The sequence below is a fragment of the Sardina pilchardus genome, chromosome 7 (assembly GCF_963854185.1).
Source record: "Sardina pilchardus chromosome 7, fSarPil1.1, whole genome shotgun sequence".
Classification (NCBI taxonomy): Eukaryota; Metazoa; Chordata; class Actinopteri; order Clupeiformes; family Clupeidae; genus Sardina; species Sardina pilchardus.
In genome coordinates this window covers 28334436-28361253 of record NC_085000.1, presented here as the reverse complement: position 1 = coordinate 28361253, position 26818 = coordinate 28334436, and the positions used below count along the sequence as shown (strand labels likewise).

Below are 26818 nucleotides of genomic sequence, written 5' to 3'. Positions count from 1 at the left end.
TAGTTTTCTGTCGATGTGTCACATCCACACGAGCATGCGAGGAAGATAGTTTCTACTCGTCACACGTTAAGGAGGAGAGCAAGAGATAACAGAAATGATACTTCGCTGGGCCTGGCAGACTCGAATACTACCGAATAAGGAAAGAACACAGTGTTTTTCACTGGCCCCACACTGTGCAATCAACGCAATGACGAGTGGATCCAGTGTAAATCACTACATTGCCTGAGAAATGGAGACTTTTGGTGAGTCAAACGGCAACGTTCTGTTTCAGTGTGACGGCTCTCGGGGTAAAGAAGACATGCAATGCTTTCCATAAAAACTATGAAACCGTTAAAGCTCGAGGCTATAGGACTGGCCATGGAAAATGTGGCCAATTGTGCACCGGCCGGGTGTTTCAATCCTGAATAGTGCTTGTTCTTTCAGACCTAATTGTTACAGTAACGTTGTAGCATAGTGTTCCCAGCATTACGCATGCTCGAAAAAATCACCCCATAAAGTTTCTCAAGGCTATGGAAGGTCTATGACAAATTCAGTGCAGATAATCATATCTACATGCCATGAAGCATTCTGTAATCTTATAGGAACACTGGCAGAGGTCGACAACTCAGGTTCCTGTCAAAAGAATAACTGCAATGTTGTTGATAGTGCTGTGCGTAACACAATGGGGTCAGTACAACCCTGGCACCCACTGCATCTAACCATAAACACTGACGACATGAAATTACATCCCACAACAACAAGATAAGTGTGATGGTTAAACGCATTTGGTTCCGATATACTTTCTTTGCAGAGGAGAGTGTTGTTATTGGGTGATTTAGATGGGCGTGACTTTTCAAGGTGTGTAGCTGCGCACCTGCTTCAGTCCTCCTGATCCAGCTTTGCCAGTTGAGGAGAAGAGCACCAAACATCCAGGACACGTTATTTGTCTAATCGGATGGACTGGTGACTTGCTTGTCTACACTTTGATTGCTGCAGGGTAGGAATGGCTTCTATATCCCTTGATTGAGCACATTGTTGGTGTTGAGAGTATAGCCTATATGTAGGCTAGTCCGAGAAGAATATTTGGGGAATTGTTGAAACCGTGGTGACATGCAGGCACAGCGGATGCAACTCTGTAGCTAAGTAGGTAGGCCTATGAGTATGGTGGATAGTTTTGAAACTTATGAAAGACTCGTTATCAATGATCTGATGCTGCGTTCGAGTGCAATGGGACGTCCTATCTGAAGTGTAGGCTAGCTCCTACTTGAAAATGGTGATTGAGTGGAATGTAAACAGACAGCTTGGACGCGCTGGGCAGGCATTGACACATAGCGGTCTTAATCTAACTAAAGCATCTTCAACCATAAAAACGAGCTGTGTTAAAAGTGCACGTCTAAAACAACCCTAGTCGCCATTAACCTCAGATTTAATGTGGTGAAGTCGGTGTAGGTCGAGCTCCCCCGACTTCACTGGAAGGAGGTTCCGCTTCGACAGGCATTCCAGTTCACCTTTCTTAGTTGGAGAATAAGTCCCACGTCTCATTGCACTGGAACGCAACATTAGTCAATGTGACTGGTTCTGCCATTAATTCCCTTAAGAGGCTCTTTTTCACATTTTGCCACGACAACACCGACCGGTTTCCTATGGTGACATTTCAGTGACGTTGCGGCCAGCCCTGTTTTTCCGAGTAGCGATGCTGACTGAAATGGTAGTCTACGAAACAGGTGTGCTTAACATCCTGTTAAATGGCATTTTCGGGGCATTTACCACTACGATGTTCTTGGTTTTGCGGTTGTATCGTTTTTTGGGGGGGTCAGCAGAATAAACCCGTGACTGCCAAACGACTGCACAAACTCAGCTGATTTGTTTCATTTCCCCTCTCCTGTTGGAGAGTTTAAAAATAGTTCATTGGAAGGGTTAAGACCACATCCCACAAGTATACTTCATCGTGTCTTTTTTTTGGACGTTGGCAGTGTTATCTCAATAGCCTACTCAATAAGGGAATATGAAGTGGTGTGAAAAGACTGATACAAGTAGGATGTGGATTACTCGTATCATAACAACTAAGAAGCTGATTGTAAAAGGATACATTTGAAGAAAAGAAAAAAACCCACATAAGAAGATTACAGTTTCAAAAGATTAAAGGATTAGACCACATTGTAGGTCAAAGTATGCCAAAGTACTCATTTATTACAGAGGTGTGAAGATCTAGTTTATCCATGAATCATGGCTAAATAAACGGAATATTTTTTAGCATGTGCTTCATGTAGGCCTATGATGTGAAAAATGCATACTGGTACGTTGGCTGTTTTTAACTGGGTCTGATCTGACTGCCTTGTCAGAGGATCTGATTCTGATTTTCCCTCCCCTTTAATGTGTAAGTGAGCAGTATTATGGTTGGTAGACTATTGCACATTTCATCAGCAGTATAATGTGATGGTGGTCTCTGTTTCCTTTGTGTGGAATTTCAAAACTTCATTTTCGTGATCCCCAAATAAACTACACGTGTAATGCTCAAAATAGTATAAGTTAGAATATTGTTTTTACTTTGTTGTTGTTAGAAAATAGGCTACAATGCATGTTTGTTGGCCTCTTCTTGGATGTATATTGAGGGTGTACTTTCTTTCAGTTATTTTATTTGCACAATGGATTACTTGTGAAGTGGCCTGTATTGATTTAACTAAATGAACCTAAGGTACACTGTAGCGGCACTTCAAAGAAAGGCCAAATACTGCCTACTGTACAAATTATAGTGGTCTATAAGATTAGTTTAGATTAGATTCGAGTCATTACATATTTACTTATAATATATCTCCAGTACAGGGCTTTTTCTGAACACTCGACCCAACGTTGTTTACAAACCATAATGGTAGCATTAGTGCATTAGCTCCCCATTGTTCGAGCACTGCACTCTCCCAGGTGTTTGTCCTACAACTGGATATGTAAGTGTGTATCCTATAACTAAAGCCTGCCCATACAGATCTTCCAGAGAAATAATAGCTCTCTCTCTGCAGGTGGCAGCAAGCAGGAGGGACGTGGGCTTACCCTGCCTGACCCTGGACTTCGATCTCCTGAGCCGGACCTCATATCCCCCTGTTTTGCACTTCCATGCCAGGCAGCTGTCTCACATATGGTACAGTATGTCTAGCATACTAGCATTTTTCTGTGCTAGAGAAAATAAAAGTAAAAAAGAAGGATTTCAAGTGTGCGAACTTTTTTCCATTTTTATGATTCACCCTTGTTCTGCACCTTGACCTGGGATGTGCACATACTTTTCCACAATAAATGTCTAGCATACTGGCAGGTGTCTTTCCTTGTTCTGACTGCTCGAAGTGAAAGTAATTTCACTCATCTGGTCTGTATGTCCATTAAGCACACAGTACGTTTATAAGGAATGTATGGAAAGATTCTTGTAAATTCTGCTTTGTACTCCTGCCTGCAGACATTGATGTAGAAATAATTTAAGAATATTAGACCTGTTAAGCCTTGATTTACTCCTATTCTTGTGTTCAATTTTGGCAGGATATCCAGGGCTACAAATGGATCCGGTGGCGAGTGTGGCTGTGCTACATTGGAGCAGTCTTTTCCCTGGGCCTCCTCCTGCTGCTGTTCAAGTGGCGTCCACGGTGGGGGGTGCTGGCTCGCTGTCAGCAGTGCCCACTGCCCATGGCAGACATCATACTCCTTAGAGTACGACTTCTCTCTGAACTCATGACCGTCTTGTCTGTCACAGTTAGATGTTGTGTGTCTATGAGAATCAGTGTCGTGGCACCACTGCGTCATGAGTATAAGAAATGTATAATTCATTATATCAATTAAGCTGATGCTGTTGCCTCGAGTAGCTTGCTGTCGAAGTTAAAGCTCATTTTGACTTTCAGGATGACTTTGGGGAGCAGCATGTCCTGACGGTGCTCACTGAAGAGGTTGACGAGGAAAGGTGAGAAGCACCTTTTGTATTTTCTTCCTTGTTCCCCCCCTTTCCTCAGCCATTTATAGCCATTTATATTTAATGTGCTGTCCCCGGGCCAGTGTAAATGAGAATAGCGGGATGTTTTTCTCCTCTTGCAGCCTGGGCCAGACGACTGGAGAGGGCAATGAATATGAGTGGAGAGATACAGTGCAGCTACACAAGGAGGAGGTAAGGACTTGTGTGGGTGGATGAGAACAACAGGGAAATAGGATATTGCGGCAAAGATGTGATTTGTCCTGTCCAGCACTCTCTAAGCATGTCTCGCCCTTTTTAATCATCCAGAAGTTGCTGCTCCGGTACTACACGTTTCAAGGCATCCGGTATGTGTGGATGGCCAGGAAGGGAGCTTTCTGCAAAGTCAGGTAAAAATAGATAAATAAATAAATATACATGGGCAAATGTAGCTTGCGGGATTGTGAGCCTTCTATGACTCAGTCATTATACATAGAGAGAATGTTGCAATGAGTCTTAGAGTCTTGTTCTGTTCCTGTAGAGAAACGAATAACCTTTTAAATAATTTTCTGTATGAATGTATGTATGTATAAATGTTGTGTTTGTATTGCTGCTGAAACACTGTCATTTCCCCTTGGGGGTGAATAAAATCTGTCTGTCTGTCTGTTTGTCTGTTTGTCTGTTTGTCTGTCTAGTATCCTGAGTGAAGACTGGTCCTGTGCTGAACTGCACCAGATGCAGCAGGGACTGAGCTGCCAAGAGCAGAGCAGCAGGTGAGTTCTGTAACTTCTGCATTCACGTCAACCACTTCCTCATGGTTGGTTGGGCTGACAGGTTGAACCATATCAGTGATTTACATTTTGGGGTTGAAGCCAGAGGAATGCGGAGGTTTCCATGAAGGGATACAAGGGAAAAAACACTCACACACACGTCTCGTGTCCTGCCCACAACTGTACGCATGCCTCCTCCTGATCCTTATAATGTATAATGCCCTTAACTCCAAGATGTCGCTCCATGGCGTTTACTCCTACTGTCTGTTTGGCTCGCCTATCTGCCAGGTTGTCACCCTGTCTCTTTTCCTGCAGTGTGGTTCTCAGTTGACTCATAAACTCCAGTTAAATGAAGGCAAAGGCAAAAAAAGACAATTCCAACCTCCTCCATGTCTCCTTAATAATCTCTCTGTCTCTCTGTCTCTCTGTCTCTCTCTCTCTCTCTCTCTCTCTCTCTCTCTCTCTCTCTCTCTCTCTCTCTCTCCCCCACACACTCTCTCTCTCCCTCCATCTCTCTGGGTCGGTTTCAGGAGGAACGTGTACGGCCAGAATCTTATTGATGTCCCTTTGAAATCCTATCTGCAGCTGCTCTTTGAGGAGGTGACTATCTGCAGGCTCCCTCTCTCCTCATCATCATCTCTGTGATGTGATTCTGTAACTATGTGAGTGTTTTGTGGAAAAACCCATCGGTCTCTCTGGCCATGCTTAACCTCGTCCTGCTCTCTTGATTCCTGCAGGTGCTCAATCCGTTCTACATGTTCCAGGTCTGCAGCCTCATCCTGTGGATGTTAGACAGATACTATTACTATGCGGCCTGCATTTTTGTCATCTCTCTTATTTCCATTGCCGTCTCTCTGTATCAGATACGCAAGGTGAGATAAGCAGTGTTCTTTTTTTATGTTGACAATGCACCGTGCGAGTGAATATCTTATTTTGTATGATTTTATGATCCAAGTCTCAGAGTGATCGCTTGTCTCTGCACATTTCTGTAGCAAAGCACTACGCTGCGCAAAATGGCCCAGCTAATTGTACCTGTGACCATACGGAGAAACACAGGAGGTGAGCTTGTGGTTTTTGTGTGTCATGGTGCTTTACATATGTCACTTCCTTCTATGAGACTGAACTCTGACAAAAGTGTTTGTTGTTATGGTTGGATGCCGGCGTCTGTCTGCCTGTCTGTGTGCTTCAGAGGAGGAGAGTGTGAGTTCTGAAGACCTGGTGCCGGGGGACTGTATCTTGATCCCGCCCGAGGGGCAGCTCTTGCCCTGCGACGCTGCCCTGCTGGCCGGGGAGTGCATGGTCAACGAGAGCATGCTGACCGGTGAGTCTGGGCTAGCTACTGACCAAAGGTGGAAAAGCGCAGCTTCAGAAAGGAAAAGTGTATCGAAGCGTATTGATCGGTTCTACTTATGCACTTAACACTGGTGATCTTACCAATTAGCTGATCTACCTGGCTGAAGAGTTGGGCTAATTAGAATTGGCTGGTTTAAGTGAATGGCTGGCACAGATAAGACTTTTACTTTCTGAAGCTGGACTTTTTCCACCTCTGCTACTGACCCCTTTTTATCATCATTGGTGACCATTAATGACCCATTAGTGTTGGTATAGTACTAGAAACAAGTAGGTGTGGATGGCCCTGCTGCTGTCTATTGTATGAATGCAGATGCAGTATCAAACTATGTGAAACAAATCATAAATTATTAAGTAAAATTGACCATGTGTTTCCACTTTGAAGATCGCAGTGGATATTAATGGACTTATGTAATGCGACATCATCTGACCTGTTTTTGGTTTTTGTCAGGTGAGAGCATTCCTGTGATGAAGACTCCACTGCCTGCAGCCGGGGAGAGGTACAGTACGGAAGCCCAGAGGAGACACACTCTCTTCTGTGGCACACAGGCCATTCAGGCCAAAGGGGGCTACCCTGGGGGAAGAGGGGCTCTCGCCATCGTCGTTCGCACAGGTGATCTGCCCTGATCAGTGGTGTTTAAATTAAATGTCCTCAGTGTCCTCAGTGTAGTGTAATGTAGACTTTCTCACAACTATAATGTTATCTTGTAGTGTTAAATTACTTAATCCTCTTTCTGAGGTTTTAAGGTTGCATTGTAATGAACTGGTTTCTGTTCTGTGTCTCTCAGGGTTTTTCACAGCCAAAGGAGATCTGGTCAGTTCCATTCTCTACCCACAGGCAATTGACTTCCGCTTCTACCGGGATGCCATTAAGTTCCTGCTACTTCTGGGAGTGCTAGGTAAATATGGCTCGTTCGTCACACTGTTTGCTTATGGCTTTCCGGACTATAGTGTAGCACACAGTGGGCTTTCCATGGAAAATCCCGTTTACACGCCTTGTTTACCCAGATGTCAAGGATGCATATCCTCAATATACACTCTTTGACATGACATACAGTACTGATTTCTTTTGTTGCAGCTTTGGGAGGCACAATTTATAGCATAGTGATGCTGAGTTTGAGCAATGTGAGTACCTCAATTCCAAATGTATTTTGAATGATATAATAATGTTATAATCACTATTATTCTATAATGGAACAGCCATGTTGCAAGTAGGTAATGGTCTGATAATGGCTGCTCAGTTGGTTGCACCAATTCTGTTTGCTGAGACGGTGTATTTGCCAGAGAAATTGATTCACACGAGCTGTGTGACATCCCTTCATTTCCCCCAGTTTCCCAGATAAGGATGAATCGATTATGACACCATGTCGTAAAGCTTAATTTTCACAGTTTCTCTCAAAGAAATGTGTTCTTGTCAGTCAGATGCAGATAACCTTCTTGTCTCAGAGTCTGGTTCCTTTTTTTAATTTATTTTTTATTTTTTTAAAGAAAGCCTGTTGTGCTTCCTTTCCAGGCCACTGTGGTTGAGATTATGATTCGTTCGCTGGACATCGTGACCATCATAGTGGCACCGGCTCTTCCTGCGGCCATCACCACGGGCACCATCTACGCCCAGAACCGGCTGAAGAAGCAGGGCATCTTCTGTATCAGTCCGCCCCGCATCAATGTCTGTGGGAAGGTCTCCCTGTTCTGCTTTGACAAGGTCAATATACCTCGAGTAAATTCAATAAACCTTGAGGAAATAAAATATATATAAAAATCTGTTGTTGTTGCTGGTAATGTTGCCCTGATTGACAGAGGTGCGAAATTATGTATTTGGTTTATTGAATACTTTTTTTAAGCGAGTAGGAAATACGTAATTATAATAAGATAAGCAAGGCTGGTTGCATGTTTCAGGGGTCCTGAGGTTCCGTGGACAAGGGACTAGGATCAGTAAAGGAAACCTGTTCCCAGAAAAATAAAGAGAAGAATCTTGTTGAACCTGTTTTGCGAAACTGAGTCTGTCAGTGTGTTAGCCTGTTTGTTCAGGCTAAAGAAAAAGGCCACAAAAAGTAGGTCAGGTTCGTAGGTCAGAAGTTAAAAATACCAGAAACCTTGACACATAGCCCTGAGGTTAGAGTTCTGAATGAGCTTGATGTGAATATAAACTATAAATTCTTGAACGTGCCTTTTTTTCTGTAAACAATAGAAATCAATGGGAGAACTTAAGACAACAGGAATGCATATACATATTTCACTCTAACGGGATAGAAAAATATACCTGGATATGACCAAATTCCAACATTTAAGATTACTGGACATTTTGAGCCAGAATTTTTTTGTATTCTTCCAAAACATTTTACTGAGTGCTGTGATTATTGAATGTTTAAGGTACCCTCCATAAAATATCTACATAGATTTCTTTCCATTCTTCATGGGCATGAGTCAGTTCCATCTAATAAGTCTATTCAGTGTCAGGTTATGGTTGGTTCGGGGCCATGTTGATTCACTCATGTTCTTTCTTTTGTCCTCTAGACCGGCACGTTGACAGAGGAAGGTCTGGATGTGTGGGGCGTGATGGAAGCCACTGGCAACGCCTTCTCAGAACTGGTTCCAGACCCACGTCTCCTGCCCCCAGGGCACATGCTCACCAGCCTGGCCTGCTGTCACACTGTGGCCCTGCTGGGAGGTCAGCAGCTGGGTGACCCTCTGGAGCTTAAAATGATCGAGTCTACAGGTTGGGTGAGGAGGTCCTCTCAGTCACTCTCTAAATGTTTATTACGCTGTCACATCATATTACACTATATTGATACCTACTGTATGTTTACAAGAGCGGTAGATAAAACAGAGTGGCGACACTCCCATAGACCTCCACAGGAAAAAATGGCAGCGCTTTTTCCAGGCTACTTCCGCGTTATGGGAGTTTTGGAACTATTAACAGCCAATCTCTTAGTCAGTAGTCAATGAGCTAATTGATTACACCCTCCAGCATCCAGAAGTACACCCCACCCTCCTGCGATTCAGCCAATCAGTGCTGTTTTTTTTTTTTAACTTTTGATCACGTGGCAGCGACATCAAAGAGTGTCGCAGCTCTCTCTTTCTTTATTGCAATATTTTGTCCACATACTGTATACAGCACCAACTTCACTTACTTCTTCTCCAATCTTCTCTCTTTCTATGGCTCTGATGTTTACTATTCAGCTCATAAATATCTTTGCATTGTCTATGGTTCTGCACATTTTAAAACATGTGTTTCTAAGATGCCGCTGAATAGACTTGTATGTGACAATACTGATTACATGGCTCAGCATTTAAGGCCAACCTGAGAGCTGAAATATTCTCCTATCACACAAAAATTGTTCTCAGTTACAATCAACATTTCTAAATATTTCAGTTGTAAAGTGTATTACACAGCACTTGCGAAGCTACGTGATGAAAATATATATGTTTTTTTTTTTTAATTGATTTTTAACATCTCCAACCCAAGTCAGTAGGAGACAAACGGTGGCCTATTATTTGGCAGTTGGTTGGAATGGTCCCTTTGTTCCATGTGCAGGAGCTGGAGGAGCCCGAGGGGGAAGATGAGCGGGCGCATGCAGAGTTTGGGGGCCGCAGAGTGCTGGCGGTGATGAGGCCCCCTCCCCAAGAGCTGCTCCCCCAGGACATAGTGAGTGAAGTACTCTGAGGAGCTTGATAATGTATACTGTAGATGCTGTAATGTGGACAAGAAGCCGATTCGTAATAAAAGAGTTTCAGATTCAAACAAAAAAAACGCTATAGTGTAGACGTACCCTGTGGGTATGGATCATGGGGAAACACCTGAGCTCAGGTGTGGACAGATAGCAAGGGTGGGTGGGTGGGGTGGTGGGGGGGACTTTCAGAAAGACCAATCTCTAGTCTCTGCTGTCAGTGTGTGCTATTGTCATCTGATATGAGAGCCACAGAGCAGTCTTCTGGCGTCTTGTGCAAATGAGACGAGGGCTTGTTTTGGAGCTCTTTAGCTCTTGTGAGACCTCTGCACACTTCACTCAGGGCTGCTGCATTGACTTTGTTAGCCACGGGGAAAACAAAAGAGCTGTCAGTTTAGCGTTATAAATCAGGAAAAAGATACCCAAAGATTTACAAATGCCGGTCAGTAGTGTTCAAAGTCTGATAAAGAAGTGGAGAATTGTAATTCTACTACTACTACTACTACTAGTACTACGGATGATGATGATGATGATGATGATAAGCTTTATTTGTATAAAACCTATATTTCAACAGCCACATGAAAGCAATTACCAATTAAGCATTTTACCACCTCAAAAACATTGGCAACTTAGAGGGCTGATGTCAAAACATAATTTAGAAAAAACGTATTCAATTACTGTACTTATCTCCAGCAGGGTTGATTACTGCAATGGGCTTTTCACAGGCCTTCCTAAAGGAGACTATCAAACAGCTTCAGGTCAGGTGCAACTAGGCTTCTCACGAAAACTAAAATAACTGACCACATTACTCCAATTCTTAAGGCCCTGCACTTGCTTCCAGTAAGTCACATAATTGATTTTAAAGCACTAATGCTTGTTTATACTGTAAATCAGGAAATGGAGCAGAGCGGTATTTGAAAAAAGCAGAATTAAGACATCCAAGATAAGTGATAAAGCGAGGCTTGACATAGCGTTGTCTGGTCATCCCTGCTCAATTTGTTTCACTAACGCCAATCCAGGATGAATAGGAGCGACTATGTCAAGCCAGGTGTACAAGCAAAGTTTTCCTTTTTTGAATGGGGAATCATGGCTATTTCTGTAGCAGGAGTAGGTGTGGCAGACCAACTGAATATCATTAGGAAAGCATTTGCCTCTGAAAAGTTGCACATAGTATGACTATACTGTATACCTTTATTTTGCCTTAGTTGAAAACACCCTCACCCTCCACTTCCAATCAACTACTGCAGTAGGCTATTCATCAAACGTCTATCAACAAAAGAGGCAAACAACGAGTATGTTATCAATTATAAGGCTACCGTAATTAAAATGATAACCACATGGTATTGGGCAAACAATCTGTTGTGTTTTGCGAGGAAATGCATTTAGCAAATAGTATATAAATGGAATAAAGCTCTTTAAAAAATCACATGGAGGTCTGATTTGAATGACAGCTAGCTGAACCAATCAGATAATATAACCACCATAATTAGAATTAACTTAGCCTGGCTGTTAGCCTGGTCGGGACAAATAAATAATAAATTCCCATGGCAACTTATGTGTCATCTCTTGTGAAACCAAGTCAAGGCTAAATTCATCCTGGATAACCAAAAAGACCCATCTTAAGCCCTTATCTAGGTTTTGTGAGATACCCCTCAGGACCTAAATACCTATTAGACAGCAGCGCTTCAGCAGTACACACCTTCTTGGCCTCTCAGATCTCAGGAGAAAAACCTGTTTGTAAAACCTCTTCTTTTCAGTAAACTATATATTGTGTACTCAAACAATGTTCTCGATGCTCGAGTTTGACTCGGGTACATTCACAAAAACACCCTAGAATGCATTCTGGGGAAAGTTACGCTTTAACTTGACTTGATTTTCATACATAGAATGCTCAAAGTGCTTTAGATTTGGAGCATTTCACACAATAATAATATTAAATAAAATTAAAATTAAATAAAAAACAACATAATTATACAAACAAACAAAAAACAGACAGACAAACAAACAAAACAAAACAATAAATAAAACATTAGAGATTTAGAATTAAGTAAAAAATGAGAATTCACAAACTGGTAAGGAGATGCAACAACACAATAGAATTCATGCAGTAAAAATAAGAAAACCCTGTCAATAGCAGCGGTAGGATGTAAAATAAGGTGAAGAAATAGACTACAAGATAAAAGTATGTGAACTAAAAGGTCTCATACAGGTATGTTTTCAGGTCTTTTAGTGGTTTCTATATGCAAAGAAAAGTACCCAAACTACTTGAACCTGAGATACAGGTTTCACTACAAGAGGTGCAACTGTTTCAAATAATTGTCAAGTCTCACATAATTTTCAATTTCCATTGAAAACAGAAGAGGAGGCACTTGCACAAAAATGTGCTGCGGTCAGGTTGCCAGAAAAAAGCCGTTACAGTAGCTCTGTAACAGTTCAATCACAACGCTGTGTAAACCTTAGCAGCAATAATTAGCAAGGGGTTTATTTTGAAACGAGTGACTGAATGTCAAGATGCAAACCAGCTGCTGCAGAAGTGTGGCATTTCTGTTTGTTTCCTAATGTTGTCAGTTGCCATGTGGACTGATTCATGATTATTAATGGTAATCTGGTTCTACGTCTTTGTGGTCACCCCCACCCCCCCCCCCCCTTTTCTTTTTCAGTCCATGAGTCAGGCAGTAGCCATCATCCAGCGCTTCCCCTTCTCCTCGGCACTGCAGCGTATGAGTGTGATCACGGTGGCCCCCGGGGGCCGAGGGCCCGCTGCCTTTCTGAAAGGGGCCCCTGAAATGGTAGCCAGCCACTGCATCCAGGAAAGCAGTAAGGAAACACATACTGTACCAAGTGCTCACTTCAGAGGTTAACTGATGCAACTGAGTGCTGTGTTGCAATTAGTGTTGCTTCACTTAGTCTGTTCTTTTTTTTTTTTTTTTTTTTTAACCCACAGTGCCTGCTGAGTTCTCTAGCACCCTGCGTAGTTTTGCCAGTGAGGGCTTTAGAGTCCTAGCACTTGCCTACAAGCCACTCGATGAAAAGACTGACTTGGACTCCATGTCAAGGTAAAATGTCTCCGGGAACTGCTGCCAAGTAGACCGAGGAAGCTTGCTAAGCTGTTGAATTTTACTTTGTCGTGAAGTGGGGATTAGGGGTGATGAATGATACAGATGAATGATACAATAGTTTCCTCCTGTTGTAGGAATGAAGTGGAGAGAGATATGCGTTTCCTAGGTCTGCTGGTGATGAAGAACCAGGTCAAGCCTGAGAGCCCGGAAGTCATCAGCATTCTTCGTCAGGCCAGACTACGGACTGTCATGATAACAGGTATGAGCCAGCAGCATTTTACATAATACTGTTACATCCACGCCACCTGGAGGCAGAGCCGGTCCTCAGTCACTGAATGGTTCATGTGACTCACAGCATACACTAATGCATTTCCTCATATTACTTCTGTTATCCTTAATGATTTTACTGCTTCTTGTTTCCAACGTTAATTATACAGTAAAGTCAGGACATTTTATAGTCGTCGTTGCTGCTTCCAAGATAAAATGACGATAATTACAATGCTTATGATCATGATTTAAGTGTGATATCATGAATTTAGCTACAAGATCAATTTGTCTAACTTTTTCTATATTGAGAAATGCAAAATATCCCCTTGAGATTCAAAGCCAAACTATCAGAGCTTGATGGTCTACCTGGTCTGCTCCCATGTTACAGGTGACAACATTCTCACTGCGGTGAACGTGGCTCGAAGTTGTGGCATGGTGGCCTCCCACGAGAAGGTGATCTTTGTCCATGCCACGCCCCCTACTGGTCAGTCACCAGCGGTGCTGAAGTTTCATCTGGGAGAGGGAGGGGCGGAGGCGGCAGCATCGCAACAAGAAGCAATGGACGTTCTCTCCCAGGTCTGTAAACACCACTGACCCGCGGGACCTTGCCGCGTGGCCTGAGGAGAATTTGGCTCACGTCGACTATTTATGGAGGCTCTGCTTTCTCTCCCTCTGTTCTCAGGGGCTTTACCAGAGTGGTGCGAGCTATCACCTCGCTGTCAATGGAAAGTCCTTCTCTGCCTTGTGTGACTTCTTTCCTGAGTATATGCCCAAGGTAATAACCACCAGAAATCTGCTGAACCATCATTTCAATGTTTCATGGACATGCTCTCTATTCATGAGGCTGTGGTGAGGCCTTCCTTAGTTAATAACTTTAGATTTTTCAGTTGAAATGCAAACTAGGATGACTGCATGATCAAAGAAATTTTGACGGACTTCATCTCAGAAAAGCTCTAACACTGGCACCAGAGTAGAATAGCCCTGAAGCGCATGACTGCATAAAAGAATGCGCCGGCTGTTTAGTTATTCCGGTTTTTTTTTTCATCGCTGAATTATAGGTTTTGATGAGGGCCACTGTTTATGCACGTATGGCTCCTGACCAGAAGACACAGCTGGTGACTGCGCTTAAGAAACTCAAGTAAGAGAACAATCATTTGTGGAAAAATGGCTTGTAAGACTATTACTAGATCAAATGACTATCCAAAGATGTCGACCATCAACATCGAAATGTGATGTTACACAGTACATTATCACAAGATCATATTAGTAATATTGCATATTCACGATATTTTTACACACTAACATCATCTTTTTTCTCTCCTCATAGCTACAGAGTGGGTATGTGTGGGGATGGAGCCAACGACTGTGGCGCTCTCAGGGCGGCTGACGTAGGTGTGTCCCTCTCGGAGGCCGAAGCATCTGTGGCATCTCCCTTCACGTCTAAAACAAACAACATAAGCTGCGTGCCTCTGCTGATTCGGTGAGACGCCACCTGGCTATTGTTGTCTGTCTTATTCACCTGTTTTACATTCCTGAAGGCATTTTCGGAATGAGTGGAATGCACAAGAGAAAGGGCTGTTAAACTAAACAGAGTCCCTAAGGGCTCATACGCATCAGAAGCGCAAAGGAATTGTTTACCCACAATCCCTTCTGCACATATGATATGAGTATGCTTAATCTTGTGTTTTGCCTCGTCAGAGAAGGAAGGTGTTCGCTTGTGACGTCCTTCAGTCTCTTCAAGTACATGGCATTGTACAGTCTGATCCAGTTCGCCTCGGTCCTTATCCTTTATACAGTGAGTATCCATATCTTTGCATAAAGCAATGTTGTACAGTCTCAAGTCCAACATGACAACGCTAACTCCCAACAACTTTTTTTTTCATGCGTCCATCTCTCTCTCTTGTCCCCAAGGTAAAAACAAACCTGGGTGACCTACAGTTCCTTTTCTTTGACCTGCTCGTGGTCACGCTCCTGGCCATTGTGATGGGGAAAGGAGGCCCTGGCAAAGAGCTCCACCCTCAACGGCCCCCGGCCAGCCTGTTTGCTCTGCCGGTTGCACTCAGCCTCCTGCTGCACACGCTCTTGATGATTCTCAGTCAGGTGGCAGGCCTGCTCATCACATACTCTCAGAGCTGGTGAGGAAATGTCTGTTACTTAAAGGGACACTTCACCGATTAGCATTAAGCTTTGTGTCTTTAGAAAACCAGTCATGTGTTTGAATGGTCGCGCATCATTCCCTCAGTTTGCCTTGAGATGGGAGAAATACGGATTTCAATGAAACCCATGAATAGGACTTCCGGCTTTCAATGATGTATAGTGATGATTTTTACATCATTGAAAGAAGGAAGTCCAACATTGAAATCCGTATTTCTCCCATCTCAAGGCCAACTGAGGGAATGATGCACGACCATTCAAAAACATGACTGGTTTTCTAAAGATACAGGGCTTAATGCTAATCGGTGAAGTGTCCCTTTAAAGGGATAGTTCGGGTTTTAAGACACAAAGTTATATGGGTTCCCTGTCAGCAACGTGGTGCATCAGCACTGACTTACCCCCCGACAGCGTCCTGTGAGCCGAGATCCAGCCGGTTTTTGATCATTTTTGATGCTGAAGAAAGTAGTCCGGCAAGTTTCTGGGGTCACGAAAGTAAAGTGTTTTTCTTCTCAAAACCATATGCGTTCAACAGAGTGATATATTTGCACCACAAAAACGTTGTCCAGCTGTCAGTAGCGCGCAGTGATAGGAATCGCGAAAAATAAGTAAGTGATAACGAGGTTTGAATTTTTCCTGGACAACATTTTTGTGGTGCAAATATATCACTCTTTTGAACGCATATGGTTTTGAGAAGAAAAACACTTTACTTTCGTGACCCCAGAAACTTGCCGGACTACTTTCTTCAGCATCAAAAACCGGCTGGATCTCGGCTCACAGGACGCTGTTGCGGGGTAAGTCAGTGCTGATGCACCACGTTGCTGACAGGGAACCCATATAACTTCGTGTCTTAAAACCCGAACTATCCCTTTAAAGGAACACTTCACCGTTTTTTTCATATTAAACTACATTATTCCCCTAACTTCAATTATGTATCAACTCGTCTTAGCTAAGGGAATAAACGTAGTTTAATTTGAAATAACGGTGAAGTGTTCCTTAAATGGATTATGGATCATTATGGGTTATTTCAGGGTAAAGGGCCATTTCACACTAGGAATGATAACAAGAAAGATAACTGTAACTATAACATACGAGTGTCCAATCTGATGGTAATTTTGATACCACGGAGATGAATGAAGACACAGTCAGACCAGTGGTAGGAAAAATCAGGAACAGCATTTTATTTACAATGATGCGCATCAAGGGAGAGACAGCATGACTTCACCCTAAAGATCCATCAGCTGCTCTAACTAGACAAGGAAATAGTTAGTGTTAAGGATAGATAATCATACAATAACAGTGGCAAAGTCAGGAGACATCCAGTCTACTCTAATCAATGGCTGTTGATGCAAAACAGACAATAATAAGTGATATCAATACTGGCACCTTCTATGTTTAGGAACAGTACAGATATCATACAAGGTCACAATGTAGGAGCATACTTTTAGTGTGAAAGTAACCTACTAGTGATAAATGCAAAACATTAAACCGCATATTGGAATATTGCACATAATGCAGAACATTAAACCACATGTTGAAATATTGGACATAATGCTCAATTTCACTTTCTCTCAACACTGACTTTGTGTTGATGAATGTGATGTCTAAAATCCTGAAAGTGATCCCTGATGATAATAGTTATTTTTGTCATAATAGATTATTATAGACTGTGTGGAGTGGGGTAATACTTTTTGCCATCAGTGTTATTGGTGTGACTAGTCCTTAAAAGATAAAATTTCTTAAACACTATCTTTGGATCTTGCCTTGCAGGTTTGTTCCACTAAACTCCACCTTGGCAGGAGCAGCAAACTTGCCAAACATGGAAGACACAAGTGTCTTTTCAGTGTCAGGTTTTCAATACATCTTCGCGGCCATCATTGTGACTAAAGGATACCCTTACAAAAAGCCACTGTACACCAATGGTAAGACAGGGCAGGAAGTGTCCAAACGTATTAGATTCTACCCCAATATGAATCATCAATCCCTCCATCGGTTTTTAGTTACAGAGACATTCGGTAGGGAGAGAAACTCAACTCTTGTCATGCTTCCTTCTCCTCTTTGTCCCTAGTGTTGTTTGTGTGCCTGCTGCTCATCTTGTCCACTGCAATGTTTTTGTTGCTGCTGTTCCCGTTGAAAGTCCTTCAACGGATATTACAGCTGTATGAAATCACTGACATGAACTACAGGCTGCTGCTGGTGGCTTTGGTTGCACTCAACTTCTTCACTTGCTACATACTAGAGGTAAGAAAGCCAAGTACAAAAACTGGATCGTAAAGTATGTATTGAAAGTGTGCCGTTTTTAAAAGTCTCTATAAGAAGAGTCTCAGCTAACTAGTTTGTTTTATACCCATTATACATTTTAGGGCTTAAAAATGGATACTGATTATTTTGTTATGACCATTCTTAAGTCATAACTGGTTCTGTTTTACACAGGTTTTGATAGACCATGGGGTCCTGAACTGCCTCCGTCCACGAGGACAGCATGTGTCCAAAAAGCAATACAAACGTCTTGATAACCTCCTAGCCGAGAGCCCATCTTGGCCTCCCCTGGACCAACCACTGTCTTCACCACAATGCACAGTCATTGGGCTTAGCTAGCATTCACTTTCAACCAGTCCTTCCATTTATCACTTTGAGCCAAAATTGGATCGGTTATCATGTAAACACGACCAGGGAATCAGGTCCAAAGACAAAGACGCCTATTATATAAGGCACAGTGGAATATTGAAACACACAGATGTGCATGTAAAACCCACAAGCTTTTGTTTGTATGGTGCTGTGATGACAGTACTATTATGTGAAAAGGTCAAAAATGTATTGAGTAATGTGCAATAAACACGTTTTTTTTTTCTAATTAACTGAATTAGATTTATCGGTATAACCCATTGTGTGGCTAGTGTGAAATTCTACTGAAACATAAAAAATGCATACATTTCAACACACTGTATTTTAAAAATCCTTTATTAAATGGCCATTTTCTTTAGTATGTACAGGCAGATTTGTGTGTTTGATCAGCGTGTGACTAACTCCCCTGGATAAAATCGATATAACTGGACATTTTAAAAGTCCCTGTGAGACAAAACACAAGGGCAGTCCCCTGATAAGGTCCCGGTAAGTTGAGGACAAACCAGTGAAAGGACTGAATAGATGCTGAGAGAAATGGGGGAAAGGCAGTAGATGTGATATTGCAAAGGTACAGCAACATTCTCATTTCAATTGCACTGTGGAGCAGAATATAGCCTTTTTGTGCATGTTCAGAGAGACTTTATATAGGTCCCTTTTATGAAAAACCGAGCTATTCAACAGTGTGTAGGGGGTAAAAATCCCTCCAAGTCTTTGGAAAGGTTTTACATATCTCCTCCTTTGGACTTAAACTCAAGAGATGAAGGGTTAATCACACTATCAGATATAACTTGATAGTGTGCCACCAACAAATGTGAATATCCCTAGTTTAAACACCCACATTTCGTTCAGCTCTCGTGGAACACCAGAGTTCCTACATGAGTAAAGCACATCTGAGAGAATTCAGCGGACAGCAGATATGAGGAGGGAAGAGTGCATGAGAATAGGTTAACCATATCCCATACACCACATCCCACAGGTGCTTTTCTGCACAAGTTTGGAATAACCAATATTTACAGGACAAAATATTCTGTCACTCATTTTTTGATCAGTTTTAAAAAAATGTGTATGGATCTAAAAGCCACTACCGTTTCAAATCATACATAAAAAATGCAGAAAGCTACTTAAAAATGTATTTTCATCCTGTTATTTCCTCCATTAATTAATTTTGCGTTGCAGTTTTCTTTCATATAAATAAAAATCAGGACAGGCTTACAGAGGACATAAGCAGAAGAAAAAAAATTAAAACAAAAAGCCAACTGTAAACAATAGAACTTCAACTCAACAGCAACAGGTTTTAACAAAAACAACCTTCTTTCCTTCCCAATTAAAAATGTATGGCAATTGACAGACTTACTCAATAACCGAAAACTTAAGTAAAACAGTAATGTCAAGACAACATTGAAGGACACATCTGAGCAATAAGGAGGACTGACTGATTATCAAGAGTGCAACAGGTGGTGTTATTGCTGGGAGTGGGCAGGCATCCTGTGCCCTTCCTGATGTCAGGACGATTCCATTTCCCCTCACCTCCATCCTCACTCTTCCCTCCATCTTCTCCTTCCAATTCATTCATAGTCTTTCACACAGACCTGTCTGTGTCCAACATCCATGTCAGTAATCTGATGCAAAGGTTTCTTGTGACCGTTTAGGTTACAGGCACCATTCCTTAAGCCACGTGGAGAGAAGGGATCGCTCGGTGTCATTTCTTTCTTCGATCGATGTGAGAGTTTGGGCGGTGGCTGGGGCAGGCAGGTGTACTCTGGGTACATCACAGTGAGTAGTGTCTGTAAGGAGCAATGTCCTCATCACAGTGTACAATGGAGAAAACAGAGGGCGCATTTCCTCTGCTGCTCCGAAAAAAGTCGTCCCCCCCCCCCCCCCCCCCCGACAACAACAAAAAAAACGCCATGCGGGGTGGTAAGAGACCACGCATCCTTATGTTACAGATAAATGTCAAATTCTCCTTTAAAAAACAAAACAAAAGCCCTCCCCCAAAGATCCTGACCCCCCCATTTGTCCTCCTTGAGTCTCCTTAGCAGAGACCTGTATTCCTATCTACGCTGCCGAAAGCCTTGTGTACCATCTGGGCCAGCTGGCTGGCGGACCACGTGATTGTTTGATCGGGTATCGTCTGACGGAGTGGTGTTTATTCTTGGTGATCTGATGGTTGAGAGAGGTCAGAGTGTGCATGTGTGAGAGGAGAGGAGAGGAGTCCAGGCAATACATTATCCAATAAAATGGCTGTAATCAGTTCAAATAAATACATACGCTACAAAAATCTGCAATATCGAGCTGTTACCTGTCAGCATTAGGCCTTTCCTGTGGTGGTGTGTCGTCTGGGGTGGCGCTGCCCAGGATTCTCTTCCGAGCTTCGGCATACTCCGCTTCCCGCTGGGCTAGAGACTTCACCTGTGGGGCTGGGCGTGTCTGCGTCAGTGAAGACCCTAGGGATCCGTTGCTAGAGGGCCGCTTGAGGATTCTTATCTGAGGTGGGGGAGCGGCGGGAAGGGAGTCATCTTGGATAACAATGGCTGTTTTCATTGGAGACCGCACTGCATTCCCACCCGACATCCTAGGGAGAGGGGGGGGGGGGGGGGGGGATACATATATTTTTGCATTTTTAAAAGGTGGATACAGAAAAAAAATCAACACCCCTGAAGTGCATCATATACTCACAAAAAGTTAAGGATATCTGGCTTTCGCGTGAACAGTAATGTTTTCAGTACAGAAAGTATTGAAACATTGAACCGTTGGACATGAACATTCAAAGGTTTAGAGGTCACATTAAATTCACCTGTAAAGGTTACAGTGGATTTTAGGTTCATCCTGAAATTTCACCTGGAAGCTGAATACCTGACTTTTTGTGAGTAGTATAGTTTAGTCGTCAGAGCCTATACCTCTCTTTTTGACTGATTCTTAGCTTCTCTTCCAGTCTTCTCTCCATTTCCTACAAAGAAACACATTTATTGCATTAGGAACTGCAGCAATCCAGACTTCAGGACATGTTGAGTACTCTGAATGGGACAGATGGGAACATGTGAGATCAAGAGGGTCTCAGTTTCAGAGTTATTTATACATCGCCAGCATAGCAGTTTAAAGGTCCAGTCCATGATTCTAATCCCACAAACTTTTTTGTCAAATTCAGTGAACTGCTAACGTGTTCAAAGGTGTTCATGCTGCCCTGACCAGAATCCAACGCGGGGGCTCGGACCGAGCCATAAACAATCCAAGCCAATCAACACGATGCTTGAGGAGCACGGACAGGAGGGCTGTCATTTGATAGGCTGTGTGTTGAGCACAAATATCAATACCATTTTGCGAACTGCTTACGAATCTTTTCATACATTTGGAAATGCTTGAGTACTGGATAGAGAATAATCAGTGGAAAAAAACATACTGTTAACCCTAACGATAGAATGCATGCTTACACTAACCCTTTCCTGGCTGAGGTTTTACGTTATATTAGCTGCTACCATCATCCAAACTCTTGGTTCTCAAGTTGTTCTCAAACTTCCCAAAACGCTGTCCTGTCCCATGGGCCATCATATTATTATTACATGCGAACAAATCTACATGACTAGCAGTGGATAATGAACTCAAATGTATCCGAGATACATCGACAGCTTAATCCTTTCCCGAAATGGTGTGGCTCTAAATGAAAGTTTTAGAATGCGAGCCCCGTTTGCTGTCAATCTTAGCCCTCAAGTTGTCAACTAGGCAGCTTGTTAAAGCGTTCAACGTCCCACCATGGGACAAGCCCTAAGGACTGGAGTCTACGGAGTTCTAGTAGTAAAAAACGCTAGCTAATTGTTGATTAGTCTTCGGACTAGCTAACCTTAATAGCTACCATAGCTAGCCATGTTGAGTTGTCTACGACCCTTACCAACACCAAGTTAAGCTAGCTACAAGTGGCCTTTACAGCTAGCTCAGATAGTTGACTGCATACACCAGGAAATAACGTGTGCGGTGATAACTTATATCGGCAGAAGCAGGTACGTTCTGTATTTTCCTTAAGATAGTTTTAAATTGGTTTAACAACATAACTCGCTAACAGCTCTATAACTGAGGTATCGCTGAGTTTGCTTGATATATTTCGTTAGCTGCTGAGCTAACGTTAGCTAGCAAGGATGCATTGAATAGAATGATCGTGTTTCACCTAGCAGCTAGAACTAAGTTAATGAGTAGACGCTGGAAATCAGTTTACGCGTATTAATAGTGTTCCTATAAAAAAAAATCAGACACCTCTTACTGTCGTCACGTACCTCTAAAGAGTAAAAGTGCCAACTAAGTCTTAAAATAACTCTTCAAACTCCATTCCCCTTTAAGTGGCGGCCTACTTCCGACCTCGCCGTGGAACCGTGTTACCCCTTCAGTAGCATTTGGCTAGTTACTTTATAGCTAATTGAACGACCCGTTCAGCTACTATGTATTCCGACAAAGTGTCTTAAGACAAACGTGTTACATTGTGTTACCTTGTAACATTGCCATTGAACCCATCAATGTATCTTTCTTACCCCACTGTCTGCTGCCTCCTCCCAGCTCTCGGCAACCTCATCATCATCCATGATTCACTCTCTTCGTCAGAATGGGGTTCCCCCAACACAAGCAAATGGGCACTGTCTTCTTCTTGTGTTCCGCTACAGAGCGCAGTACTGGCACCTACTGTACTGGGTGTAAGAGCAAGTTAAAGCTTGAGATCGCTTGAGATGGATGGCGTAGCCAGATTATGTTCACTTTCGAAAGTTCTCTCATTCGTTTGAAAGAAATGTCCAAATGTGTTTTACACTAATGTAGAAGAGAAAACAGGTCACAATAGAACTGACCAGGGGTAGCTATAGTTTGGCCTTGTAGCAGATACATTCAAAGAAGGCTGATATCATCACTTATGATTTTTCTTGTTTAGATTAAATCGTGTGTTAAAGCTGACTTTCAAGAGGCGAACTGGGTGTGCGACAATGCAGGACATACACAATGTACTTTGAACTCCAGTTTATTAACATCACGTGAAATTCAGCTAGACTAACCAGGGTGGTTTCGCACATGCAGTCTGAGGTAGGCTAAGCCGGAATGATTGGTAGGCTAAGCCGGAATGATTGATCTGAAATGACTAAAAGTAGCCTAGCTACTGTAGGTTTCAATCTGGATATGGAAGTCCTTGTCATAGCGCCAATTGCGCACGAAGGCAATTATTTATCGTGATGGTTTGATTGCTAGGAATTGTTTGGCTTTAAATTACTCACAGACGTCATTCATTAACCATCAATTTTATTTCCAACTAGAGAATCGTGGAATCTGAGCAAATTAGTGCAAATTGAGAGTTGTTGGAGTAGATAGGCTGGGCCTAACGATTTAAGATTTTGAAGTGACTCAGCTGTGTTGACCTCTAGGCTGCAGGCAGAAGATGGAATGCCAAACTCGTTGTCCACTGCTGGAAGTACAGGGAATACCATTGCTTAAGCCAATAGTAACACATTGGGAAAGGGTCGAGAGATTCAGAGCAGAACCTGGTGACCTGCTCATTGCCACTTACCCTAAAGCAGGTGAGTAACTAGGCTACAGTTAAACCAGCAACTAGTCTATAGAAAATGTGGGCACAGTCATGTCAATATACAGTTGTGAAAATGGTTTGGACTGCACAATGAGAAAACTTTATTTTCCATAGGAACAACATGGACTCAGGAGATAGTTGACATGCTTTTAAACCACAATGACTTTGACAAGTGCAAACGTGCTCCAACTTATGAACGTATGCCATTCCTTGAGATGACCTCCCCAAATCCTACCCTGTCTGGTCAGTGAATTTGAGCTCACAATGTCATCTACATCTCTCTCTTGTGTAGTGAAATGAATTTTCTGACACTGTATCCTTGTCATAAACCAATAATTCAGGTATAACTACATTAGAGACCATGGACCCTCCACGAGTTATCAAAACACATTTGCCTATCCAGCTTGTTCCCAAAACATTTTGGGAGGCAGGTTGCAAGGTGAGAAACAGTCATATTAGACACATACTGTACATGTTGTGTGCCAATGAATATTACTGCATGTTAAACATTTTCTAAAATATAGCTCCCAGTCCCAGCAGTGTGTCAATTCTTTTTATAGAAGAACAGTCAAACATAGGCCTAATGAAAACATAATTAGCTAATTTATATGTCTTTCTGTGTTATAGGTAATATACATGGCACGTAATCCCAAAGACAACGTTGTGTCATATTTCCATTTTGACCGAATGAATCTGGTACAACCAGAACCAGGACCATGGCAACAGTACTTAGATAAGTTCATGAAAGGACAATGTGCGTATGGTTTGCTGTTGTATGTCCATTGTTATTATGATATCTGATTTAGGATGTCTGAAATGCTTTCATTAAAGGAACCGTATGTAGGATTTTGGCCAAAACTGGTACTGCAATCACTTTCAAATTAGAGCGGCGTATCCCCTCCCCTTGAGTTGAGGTTGCCAGATAGGCTGCAGGATCTAGCAGGAGCGTAGGCTGCTGAGGAACTTCAAATGGCAAGTGCTAATGTTATTTTCCTCAGCGGCTCAGCGTAATGACAGAGGAACAGGCTCTGATAATGCATTGCTAATGTTAGCAATGACGACGATGGAACCTTTTCAATTCGATGAACCACCTCCTCCATATACGCTAACATAAAGTTACTTTGCTCGAACATGTTCGACTGTCATCAGGAATATTTGAAATGTCCAAGAAGTAAGTAACAAACATAGATGAATCTTACCAGTCCAGGAGAAAATTTGCAACATTGGCGTCTGTCTTCAAATTATTCTCCATTTTCAGCCGTCTCCATCTTTCAACGGCATCTCCTATACAAATCCTTGTTTTATTTAGTAACAAGGTCTTTTAGATTTTGTAACGTTAGACATTTTTTATCTGACACGTTTGTAGCTGCAGCTGTGGTAACTAGAGCAGAGCTGGCAACCCGGATGCCGAAACACTACTGACTGCGTGATTAGTAGGAGGGTTGTGCATCAGTTTCAAAACAAAACATGTCAACATCAGCATCAGTTGAGGGCTGCAACTTCACTTTTTTTAAATGACAATATCCTGGCCAGACTTTTGTCAATGATATAAGTATTTGAAATGAGCATGATTTCTTAATGTCTACTGACATATCAGGACCATTTTATGATTCAAATACATGTTGAATTGAAATGTACGGTTCCTTTAAGTATTATATCATTCTCCACAGTGGGATGGGGTTCCTGGTACGACCACGTGAAAGGATACTGGAGAGAGAGACAAAAGAAGAATATACTTTATCTGTTTTTTGAAGACATGAAGGAAGTATGTTTGTACTCATTTTGCCTTTAGTGAGACGGAGCTGAAATGACATTTTATTGATAGTGACGCTTAATGCTTTATAGATTTGCTTATTTTATTCCAAATAACTTTTGCATACCAGAACCCACACCAGGAGGTGGAACGCATGGCTAATTTTCTTGGACAAAACCTGTCTAAAACACTGATTGATGAGATAGTACAGAGGACATCATTTGTTACCATGCGTGACAATCCTATGGCCAACTACTCATCTGTGCCTGACACAATCTTTGATCGGCGAGTCTCAGAATTCATGAGAAAAGGTGAGGGACAAAAGAGGGTCAGAAGAGCTCAGTTAAGATGGAGAGACTGTGTTCTCTGAACTTTGCTTTCCTTTGTGTCTACAGGAGAGGTTGGCGACTGGCAAAATCATTTCAGTGATGAACAGAACACCATATTTGAGGAGCACTATAGGAAAATCATGGAGGATGAACCCATTCCCTTTCGTTTCTTGATCTGATTCTACCCTTTCTAAAATGTGTTTATTTTTGGCAAATTGATCATGTATTTATGTAGCCTGGAGACCAGACTCTCTTCTTCGCAGAGAGTCTGGCCTAGATCCATTGGCAAACGTTTATTTCCTGGTTTGTGGACACTTATCTGAAGTTTGAATTCATTGGAGTTTGGACATTTGGTACTTGACTTGACTTGACTTGACTTGATGAGTGGAAGTACGTAGTCAGGCGTACTTATGTTAATATTGATGAAAACAATTTTCATACTGGTCATAAGTTCTATAAGCTATTGACATCCACCAGTGTTACTAGTCTGAGAATATTTTTTAAGTAGTTGCTAAGTTGCAGTAGTGTGTAACTACATTGCAATACATTTAGGCTATTAAAGGTACATACAGTCAGCGATTGTACTCGATTTCAAGCCCTTAACATTTTTTGTCACATTCAGCGAGCATCTCCTCACAGTCCGCTGGCTGCCCATCCCATGAGTGCACTGTAAAAACACCTGGTATCTGAAGCAAAGCTAAGGCCCTGAAGACTGGGAACAAAGAAAGTGGGGGCAGCCTGTCCCCCAGACAAAAACAAAACCCTGTGTGGAGTTTGAGATTACTTTAGAGAGGGGTGAACCACCTCTGGTGTGTTTTGTTTTGTCCTTGGTTAAAATATAATATACTGTGCGTTGTTGTAGACAAGTGTCTGCTAAGAAATGTAAATGAACTTAAAACAAACTTGATGTCATGCACAATCACTAACTTAGCTTTTAATTACAACCCTACTTTTACTCATATCCTTCCCCAAGTGTCATGCTTACCACTGACTGTTATACTGTTGAATAATTGACATGTGCATGGCATCTTTCATGTAATTTATTGAGAAAGAATTGTTTTTATGAAATAATACTTTAATCCACTTGAGACAGTCTTGCAGCTTTACTTGCATGATACCATTGTTCACCTAACCATAGCTGCTGATTAGGTAGAGGGCTAGGGTGATTCTGGCCATCACTGGCAAGCAATTCTGGATGATATAATGTATCCTATGTATGAAGTTTCCTTGAGCATGCATGGAACGCCTTTCCCTATAAGTAAACAGTTTGCATACTAACAGTAGACTGAACAGCACGCCAATCAACATAATTCAGTTGTGGCAAATGGTTACATTAGGTGGGTCCTTTAATTGGCGTCATAAGTCTTAATGACAGTGGTGTTTCATAAAACTATGGC

General features: G+C 42.2%; 3 protein-coding genes across 7 annotated transcripts; 2 read left to right on the top strand and 1 right to left on the bottom strand.

Annotated features, from left to right (window-relative positions):
- The first annotated feature begins 56 nt into the window (after window positions 1-56).
- Window positions 57-18020, top strand: atp13a2 (ATPase cation transporting 13A2). Of its 2 annotated transcripts, none has more exons than XM_062541652.1 (29): window positions 57-242; window positions 2994-3112; window positions 3502-3669; window positions 3858-3916; window positions 4048-4117; window positions 4232-4311; window positions 4597-4674; window positions 5202-5271; window positions 5409-5543; window positions 5664-5730; window positions 5861-5992; window positions 6473-6634; window positions 6810-6920; window positions 7100-7146; window positions 7535-7723; window positions 8536-8742; window positions 9557-9667; window positions 12350-12506; window positions 12634-12745; window positions 12883-13007; window positions 13404-13591; window positions 13698-13790; window positions 14074-14153; window positions 14343-14495; window positions 14714-14810; window positions 14927-15150; window positions 16937-17088; window positions 17235-17407; window positions 17600-18020. In XM_062541652.1, the coding sequence occupies exons 1-29, from the start codon at window positions 230-232 to the stop codon at window positions 17762-17764; spliced, it is 3537 nt and encodes a 1178-aa protein (XP_062397636.1). In that variant the 5' UTR covers window positions 57-229; the 3' UTR covers window positions 17765-18020. The 2 variants fall into 2 exon arrangements, with proteins under 2 accessions (XP_062397636.1, XP_062397637.1); XM_062541653.1 differs by lacking the exon at window positions 57-242 and adding an exon at window positions 875-976.
- Window positions 18021-19686: 1666 nt separating this feature from the next.
- Window positions 19687-22455, bottom strand: szrd1 (SUZ RNA binding domain containing 1). Of its 2 annotated transcripts, none has more exons than XM_062541661.1 (4): window positions 22054-22158; window positions 20689-20738; window positions 20091-20363; window positions 19687-19951 (listed from the first exon to the last, which is right to left on the bottom strand). In XM_062541661.1, exons 2-4 carry the CDS (start codon window positions 20733-20735, stop codon window positions 19843-19845), a joined length of 429 nt encoding a protein of 142 aa, XP_062397645.1. In that variant the 5' UTR covers window positions 20736-20738; window positions 22054-22158; the 3' UTR covers window positions 19687-19842. The 2 variants fall into 2 exon arrangements, with proteins under 2 accessions (XP_062397645.1, XP_062397644.1); XM_062541660.1 differs by lacking the exon at window positions 22054-22158 and adding an exon at window positions 22306-22455 and having other exon boundaries at window positions 19689-19951.
- Window positions 21500-26707, top strand: sult1st5 (sulfotransferase family 1, cytosolic sulfotransferase 5). 3 transcript variants are annotated; one of them, XM_062541657.1, is made up of 8 exons: window positions 21500-21783; window positions 23179-23331; window positions 23454-23582; window positions 23681-23778; window positions 23967-24093; window positions 25010-25104; window positions 25223-25403; window positions 25488-26707. In XM_062541657.1, exons 2-8 carry the CDS (start codon window positions 23193-23195, stop codon window positions 25598-25600), a joined length of 882 nt encoding a protein of 293 aa, XP_062397641.1. In that variant the 5' UTR covers window positions 21500-21783; window positions 23179-23192; the 3' UTR covers window positions 25601-26707. The 3 variants fall into 3 exon arrangements, with proteins under 3 accessions (XP_062397641.1, XP_062397640.1, XP_062397642.1); XM_062541656.1 differs by lacking the exon at window positions 21500-21783 and adding an exon at window positions 22261-22464; XM_062541658.1 differs by lacking the exon at window positions 21500-21783 and adding an exon at window positions 22795-22843.
- Window positions 26708-26818: the final 111 nt, after the last annotated feature.